Source organism: Dreissena polymorpha, chromosome 14 (genome assembly GCF_020536995.1).
Source record: "Dreissena polymorpha isolate Duluth1 chromosome 14, UMN_Dpol_1.0, whole genome shotgun sequence".
NCBI classification, from domain to species: domain Eukaryota; kingdom Metazoa; phylum Mollusca; class Bivalvia; order Myida; family Dreissenidae; genus Dreissena; species Dreissena polymorpha.
In genome coordinates, this window is record NC_068368.1 from 65,685,870 (window position 1) to 65,695,044 (window position 9,175).

The 9,175-nt window shown below is 35.5% G+C and overlaps 1 protein-coding gene across 1 annotated transcript in view; it reads left to right on the forward strand.

Annotated features, from left to right (window-relative positions):
- The window catches only part of LOC127858111 (receptor-type tyrosine-protein phosphatase mu-like), a 67,332-nt gene extending 61,523 nt beyond the window's left edge, over window positions 1-5,809 (forward strand). The window contains exons 17-22 of the mRNA XM_052395008.1: window positions 2,310-2,386; window positions 3,200-3,334; window positions 3,613-3,744; window positions 3,911-4,065; window positions 4,591-4,726; window positions 5,053-5,809. Coding sequence (XP_052250968.1) covers window positions 2,310-2,386; window positions 3,200-3,334; window positions 3,613-3,744; window positions 3,911-4,065; window positions 4,591-4,726; window positions 5,053-5,145 — 728 coding nt within the window. The 3' untranslated portion in view covers window positions 5,146-5,809. The remainder of the gene's footprint in view (window positions 1-2,309; window positions 2,387-3,199; window positions 3,335-3,612; window positions 3,745-3,910; window positions 4,066-4,590; window positions 4,727-5,052) is intronic.
- The last annotated feature ends 3,366 nt before the right edge of the window (window positions 5,810-9,175 follow it).

Genomic DNA, 9,175 nt, shown 5'->3' on the forward strand with positions numbered 1-9,175 from the left:
ATTTTGGTTGAGCCGTGTCTTTTAGTTGTAAATGTGCTTTAACACCTTTGATTGTACCTAAGTCTTTGTTGAAAATTGACCTGAATTTATCTTTTAGAGCTTCAACTTTCCTGATTGTCGCATCAATTTGAAGTGTTTTGATTGATGTCCAATCCAGTTTTAATACTTTCAGCCATTCTCTTCCCAGTAAGGGTCTACTACCATTTTTGACAACATACAAGTCCAACACTGTCCTTTGACCATTTAGTACCACTTTGCACTTCATAACTCCAATTGGAATAATTACCTCGCCACTGTAGGTTTTTAGAGTCAAGGTAGTTGGTAATAGTCTCTTTTTGGGAAAGATTTTTTTTTTTTTGCAATTCTCTTCATTCATGACAGAAACTCCGGAGCCAGTATCTAATTCCATTTTTACTGTCTTTCCATTGATGATAGGGGTAACCCAAATCACGCTTCGTGCCTCTTTATCCGCACTTGACAAACTGAAAAGGCAGTCTTCTTCGTCTGTGGAATGCTTATTTTGGTCGTCTTCATGTGAAGAATGCTCATCTATGTGATGTAACTTCGTTTGTTTCCTTGGGCATACTGGGGCAATATGACCCTTTTTTGCATTCGAAACAAGCAGCATTTTTAAAACGACAGTCATTAGAATTATGGTTCGTGCGTTTACAATGAATGCAATTTTTGTTTGATTGTTGAATTGGACTTCTCCTTATTTTGACTTTTGTCTTTGTCCCTATTTCTGTAGCGTATTTTGTCCAATTTATGGATATCTTCAGACTTGCCATGTAACTCGAGGACATCCTTCGTGGCAGCTTCCATGGTGTATGCTATTTTAACAGCTTTGTCATAATCCAAATCACTTTCGGTGAGCAATCGTTTTTGAATACCTTCATTTTTCAGTCCGCAGACAAATCTATCACGTAAATGATCATTCAGATTTGCACCAAAATTGCAGTGTTCAGCTAATTGCCTCAAACTTTTGTTCAAATCTTTTAGCGACTCATCTTCCCTCTGATCTCTCTTATGGAAACGAAAACGTTCAGCTATGGTTAATGGTTTAGGAATGAAATGACTAGAGAGTTTATCACAAAGGAAATCAAAGCTTTTGTCTTTCTGGCAAATCGGTTGTTGTAAGGTCACGCAAAATCTGATAGGTAGTTGGTCCAATCAGAGCCAATAAGGCTGGAACCTTTTTTTTTCATTAGCAACTCCATTGGCCAGAAAATACTGGTCTAACCTTTCTTTGTAGCACATCCAGTTCTCACTGGGGTCGTACACGTCTATTTTCCCAATAGCTATAGCCATTTTTATCGAGACATCCACCATATTCAGCAACAATATCACAAACGGACTAACTTAACTAGTAGAATTCTACTGTGTCACCGGCAACGCCCTTCTCGGCAACGCCCTTCTCTCTAGCGGTTAATTTCGCGCAACACTGTCCACAGAGAGGGTAATCACGTGATAGTCAAGATGGCGACGCCCATGCCGATACAGTCATTTTTCGCCGTTTTATACCCTTTATTACTTCTGTTTATTTTTTAAATGACGCTCACTTTCCAGCCATATCAGTAAAACGGTGATAAGCGTTTATTTTGTATTTAAATTCGCTTTATATCTCGACTGTACTCGGTGCAAATTTTCTAAGTGGAGCCCTAATTTGGCCATCCCGCTAAAAGATTTCGCATCGAGTAAAGTCGCGATATAGAGCGAGTATTTCTATGAAATAAAAGCCAGTAAATTTCTTCCTAATATGACTGGAAAGTGAGCGGAATAAGAAAACATAATACAAGTAATAAAGGGTATAAATCGACAAAAAATACCTGCCTCGGCATGGACGTCGCCATCTTGTTCGTCACGTGATTACCCCCTCTGCTGTCCATGTGTGATTTAAATGACGAAGTTTACGTTATGTTCGTATTATTATCTCGTCGCCAATATGCTGTGTATCCGACTTTAGGATGATAACAAGCAAATAACAGGAACGCGTTTATATATTTATCAACAGTATAATTTCCTGTACAGTCACCAGGCGGTTGCACACCACTATATATTCGGTATTGTATAAATCCCCGACAATACATAACAGTGATCCCGTTATCTTGTACGGCAATGAATAACAATAAACGCTCATCTAAAACAATTATTAACATCAATTATAACTTCTTGTATCGTGTACTGCAATGCAGATATCTTTAGGATGATATGCAACAAAATTAGCATCAGTAATAACGTCTTAATTTAAATGTGTTAACACAAAACATGCGTATCATAGTTTCTGTTCACAGTATTAACAATTATCACAGGTGACGAGCATCGACCAAAGTTATACCTAAACCGGAAACCAGGTTCCACAGATTATATAAATGCAGTTTTTTGGAACGTAAGTATACGATGGATACAGGTATTTTCTCAGCGTCGAAACTTATGTTATACACATCATACAGCATATATGTTTACTCTATCCACGCAGCACACATCAAACTGGTGTGCAATTCAATATAAAGAAGTTAAACTCTAGCTGCTGGAGCAGTATTGCATTCTCATTATATACTATTATACAAATGCAGTCTTCAGTAAGTATACGATGTATACAGGCATTTTCTTAGCGTTTAAACGCAAGTTATACACATAATTAAACGTATATGTTAATATAAAGAAGTGAAACTCCAGCAGCTGGAGCAGTATTGCATTCTCATTATATGCTCTAAAAATAATAAAAATAACAATACCGTTACCAGCCTCTGAAGGCTGAAAATATAACATCGAACTCTAAAAATCGTCAATAAAAACGTTCATCACTCAGACTGCTGTCTTAAACATTCTATATTTACCATGTGATGAGCAATTTGTATGCTGCGTATATCGGTATCAAATCACCTTTTGTTTTAAGCAGGTATACATTTGATGCAAGTGAATAGTTTTTGCAAATAATAGGATTTGGGCTGCTTATATTGGTGCAGTTTAGTACAATTATATGACAGATATTGTCAATCTGTAAATCAATCGCATTAACGAATGTTATTTTGGATTTTTACAAAAATACTGGTCTTTATCGTTATTCGTAGCGAAGTCATTTAATAAAGTGAAGGTCTGATTTACATCAGGTGTCTTTTTTATTATCTGTTATAGATATAGTATAATGTATTATCTCGGATAAATAAATATATCTTAATATTGTGTATATGCTTTTTAGAGTTTCCAAAAAAAGAATAATTACATCCTTGCACAGACACCTTTACCAAACACTGTCATCGATTTCCTCGCATTGCTTGTCCAAACAAACTGTGCGTGCATTGTAAGTTTGGAATCGGGAAATATGAACGCTGTGGTAAGTGCTGCTTTAAAACTAATTGAATGACATTCAGTTCAACATAGTTGTTACCAGTACCCATCGGTTATTGTTTAACCCATTGCACGTTTCAGATATGGCACACTACACAAGTCATACTAAACAAATAACAATTAAAACTATTAAAATAGTTACCATTAATAGTAACATTGGTAATAATATGCAAGTAAAACTGTAAACACGTACCAATCGACTTGTGTGTATGTGAACGCTTGCGGGTTAACAACTTGCTGTTACTGTAAAACATATAATTTAAGGACATCGGTGTTTACTTACCTGCGGACAATCACGTGTTGAAGAATGGAATCTTCAGCGTCCGTTGTTCGAAGACAGATGCAAATGAGTACCGAAATAAACGGATGCTGACCGTTGAGCATCGAGCAAATCAGGTTTGAAGTCATACAAAAACGTAATTACAGTGCATTGTATGTATTCGCAAAAAATATTATGAAGAATGAATTCAAATGACATTTACTCATGTAATACAGGACATATACAACTTTTTTTCAAAAGATTGATGTAATAATTATAATTATTTGCTCTGTCTCACACTAGGCCAACGAGTCATTGTCTTTAACGTACCTGGAGTTTACAGACTGGAACACGGAAGAGAGAATACCAAATTCTCCTGCTAATTTCCGCCGATTAATTGCAGAAGTTGACGCAGTAACAGCCAATAGCTCTGATCGTCCAGTTCTGATACATTGTCTGTAAGCGCATTTTGTTGTTGTTGTTTTGCAGCGATAGGGTACCCATAATTCGATGTTTTGTTTCAATATTATAGATTTATTACCATACATAAATATTATCTTTAAACATAAGTTAAGTCAAACTTCAGTTGAAGCGAAAGAAAAGAAAACACTTATTAGCAGCTTAAGGTTCTATATTGATGAAATTCAGCGATTTGCCAGAACTATACGCACGTACGAAAGTAACACTTATAAGCAAAGATTGAACATCGACTTATCATCTCTAACCGGTCCTTCATGTATGACGAGTGACCAAATAAATGACAACACATTCAAAACAATTATTACATGCTACATATTTAATGTGAAATCTATATCATATGTTACCTTTCAAAACTATTAAATACGTTAGGCCGTTAAATTTACCTTTCAATGATCATGCGAGCATTACAGTAATTATGCAGGTAAAGGCGTCTTTTTTTCTCGTTGTTTCAACGTTGTTATACACGATATTTGTGTACTGATTGCTCAGTCATTTGTTTACAGGGATGGTGCCAGTAAATGCGGCCTATTCTGTGTGGTTGCCAATCTACTTCAGAAGATGGAGATGGAACATGAAGTCAGCGTAGCGAACGCTGTGCGGAAGGTTAAGACAAGAAGAAAGGGCGCGATCCCTAACTTAGTAAGTCCTTGAATGCCTCTTAAACACTTTCATAAGCAATGTGTTCACATTATGTTTACATTGTATGAGACTGATTTAGTTCATGAATCTTTAACAATCTTTGCAAAACACTGAACTGTAAATACGCCTTATAATTTGCGTTCGTTTTATGTGGTTTTCTAGTTAACGCTATTGTATATGCAATGCGTACATATTTATATTACTAGTATTTCGCATCTGAAAAAAGAGAAAAAAATGAACCTTTTTATCAGATTACCTACATTTAGCGGGCTTTTTCTATTTTACTTGTCATAGACCATTCATATAATTCAGGTTTCATTTTTCAGGAGCAGTTTCAGTTCTGCCATGACTGTGTCCTTGACTATACTCAGAGCTTCAACATCTACTCAAATATCGCCGCTGAGCTCTCCGATTGCTGAGATCATGTTGTATGAAACGACTTGGTCCTTGACTTCATTCAGAGCTTCATCAGTTACTCAAATTCGCCGCTGAGCTCTCCAATTACTTAGTTCATGTTGTATGAAACGACTTGGTCCTTGACTTCATTCATTTAACTTTTACTCCAATTTCCCCGCTGAGCTCTCCGATTTCGCTGACTTCAGGAAGTCTGCCATGGACTAGACTACACTCAAAAATTCTCAAACTACTCCGAAGGCGGAGTTCAAGTTGTCTGTCATGACTGTGTCCTTTGCTTTATTCACAGTTGCTTTGACAACTACTCCAATTTCGCTGCTGCCCTTTCCGATTGCTGACAAGATTACATAAAAATAACATCAAAATTCTCTCAAACCTCGCTGGTTTACCTCCAAGTACTGACTGTACATTGCTGCCCTCAGGAAAGTGCTACTGATAGACTACATAGTGCTTTTCTAATTAATGCCGTAACTGAACTCTCCCATTGATGACTTGATTTAAACAGTGATTTATCTATGATTTGGAACGCCTGTTTTTATGAATGAACTCAAAAAAGCTCTTATTGTATAGCTGTAAATCTTAACAGAATACATGCTTTATTAAGTGTTGAATTGGATCACAGGTGGTTAGCGTGTGGCTATGGTATTTATTAGTAAAATTATCATTTTGATTGATAAATAATCGTATTATAACGAAAAATCAACCTTTTATAAAAAAAATCATTTTACTATCAAATATATATATAACATATATTTGATAGTGATTTTAAGAAAAGTTGATTGTTCGTTATAATATGATTATTTATCATTCAAAATGATGTTTTCACTAATTAATATCATAGCCACACGCTAACCACCTGTGAATTGGATAACGACACTATAACACACGTCATTCAACTGATATATACTCTAGGAACAATTGACCAGGGTAAAATACTGTATGTATATAAATGTGTATCGAAAATCGCGCACTTTTTTGTGTAAATGTGTACAAGTTTATTGTATTGTAGCGCATTAACATTATTCATGATAATGTTAATGTTTCACATGAAGTCACAACCTACATAGACTAGTTTGTGAAGATTTTTATTCAATGATTTTATTTCAACGCATGTATGTAATATTTGTCTATAGCGAATATTCGCAACTTGTTTCCATTTCAAAAGTCCTGCCTCATAGCCACGTTTTTTTACGGCGACACCAAGGTGTTATTCATGATTATGGACGTTCTTTATGTCAATGTTTTGCTTTGTTACTTATGTTTGTCAGACATTAGCAATTGTACGAGTAAATATCAAATGTGGATATTAAACGTGATGCTTTATTATCGGACTTATGTATGAATTATGACGTTGCGTTCTTTTTATATGTCATCGGATTTATATCAATTTATGTATATTTTGGGTATTGGGTAGTATTAAGCGTTTGGGGGAATGTGCGTTGCTTGGTCCCATTCTAAATGACAACATATACGTAATTTAGAGTTGTGTTTATCTTTTTTAATTTCATACGCTAATTTACAATGTAGTTTGAAGTCCGGTGTATGTGGTTTTGTTAAGATTGAGCACTATAGTTTAAAGTTGGAAACATGTAAATGTATATGTTTGTAACAAAACGACCATTGTATGATGAATTATGTTTTTGTTTTGTTAGAGTTATGATGATAGTTTGCTCTTGAATTCTCGCTTTATTATAGACATTAACTACATTTCCATAACTTGTATCCATATTGTGCTTTATCAAGTATTAAATGTGCTTTTTGAATTTTGTAAATATAAATAAATTACATACTTTCTATCTTTTCGAACGTATACACTTTTCGCAGAAAATAAAACTCTTTATACAGCTGATGTGTCGATTGTTTCTTGTAAGTTTGAAAGCGCACATAAACTGTGCTACAATCGCTAGAATAGTGTTTACGGTATTACTAAGCTAAAAAAATAAAATCAGCTTAGATTTTTATGATAAATAAACTATCAAAGGAATGTTTTAAAATTATTACACTCGGCACGATTCAATATCATCACATGAAGATCGTAAATTCGAGGTTGTAATTGGATGTTACTGTCAATATAATGGATTGGTTTGGATTGTATTACGCTGTCAAGGGAGACTATTGCTTTGGCAGCAAAAATAGCAGGAAGCACAAGTTTTCTCCCATTGAATATATTTGTTCAATAGCCGGCTAATCAGAATTTTACAATTTACGATTTTAATTTCACACAGAAAATAATCATAGAAAACACACATATTTATTTACTTTATTGCTTAGAGCTTTAACACAAACAATGTATGAGTGCAATCGTACCATATATATTCGCCAGCTGTACTTTTCGCGATACTGCATCAACTATAAGAACATATTTCCGTTTTACTTGAGAGCTTTTCCAACATGTTAAGATATTTATCTATTTTGATATTTTAGGAAAATAAGTTATGAACAACTAAAGCCATGATCGGAGAAAATAAAATATCCGTGATATAAAACAAAATGTAGATAATCATGCATTTATAGGTCGATTCTAAGATATTTAAAAATGTCGTTCACGTCGCACTTTTTTCCGTGTAGCACAATTTGTCTAAATAGCATTGAAAACGAAAGCCTGTGAAATCATTTTCTTGAAAGGATATTTACGATCTCCCGGTTACCATTAATATAAGCGCATTTATTGTTGCCTTATCTCTATATTGTATTCATGAATTTCATTAAAGTTCAAAGGATGTAAAACGCTTTTAAACCCCGTGGGTAGATAAGGGGCGGTATAGTAAGTCCGTAAAGGTGGTGGTTTGCGGTCTGTGCATTTCTTATTGATTCTCCTCAACTAAAGTCGCTACCTGATGATGATGATGATGATGATGATGATGATGATGATGATGATGATGATGATGATGATGATGATGATGATGATGAGGAGGAGGAGGAGGAGGAGGAGGAGGAGGAGGAAGAGGAAGAGGAGGAGGAGGAAAAGGAGGAGGAGGTGAAGGACGAGGAGCAGTAACGTTATCATCATGACGATCGAATAGTTGATAGACGATAACAATTCAAATGCGCATTATATCATGTTTTTATTCTGCACTTCAGGCATATATGGATACATCGTTGGCGGGATGTTTAGTCCAGTCACTGAACGGCCACGAAACAGCTGGGAGATCGATTATGTGATGTCTAACCTTCATGCTTTTTCCTCGGAGCTGTCGCCTATAGCTTGTTTTGTTAAATCAATTTATATCAATTTCTTCCATTCAAACTTAGCCGGTGATGCCAAACAACTTCATGTCCAATAATACACGTTGCATGAAAAATACGTTGAAATAGAGTGCGGTAGACGTGCTTTGCTCTGTTAGTTTTGTTACATAATTTTATTGAATTAAACAATTTCCACTTATTTATATATTTTATTTGAAGAAACGTTGGAGATACACGTGACTCTCCTTTATTATCAACTCGATCTAATACCATGTTTTCCTACGAATCGCAACTCCATACCGTTGGTTATTACAACAATAACCAATGGTTGCCCGTCGATTATTTCTTCAATAACAAAACTAAATAGCTGAAAATTGCAGCTTTAATTCAAAACTCGCCCAACTTTCGTGAATTTGGTTAGTTTATTAGGTAGTGCTGTAACATACTGAGGGTCCACATACAGTGCAGCCTTAGGCGTGGAATGACCTCATGTACTTGAAAATACTCGTACACAGAAGACATTTTTGACACGTCGTATCGCGTCGAAAAACACAGATAATCAATCTCCTTTTCCGCAGCAGCGGGTCATTCATATTGCCATCTAATGATGCCGTTCGGGATATTGCCTTCCCAAATATCACCACACACCCTCGTATTATATAACAGACTTAATACCAATTTAATTCGTTGCTATCAGTATCGCTGGCATCGTTTTGTTTCCCTTACAAAAATAATCAAAGCGCCGTAGGCGCTGAAGGCCTGGGGCTAGATTTAGGGTGCTTGGTAAGAAGTGTAGTGACTAAACTGTAGTAAATGTAAACGGATCCACGCTATTTTGCTGCCAGATAC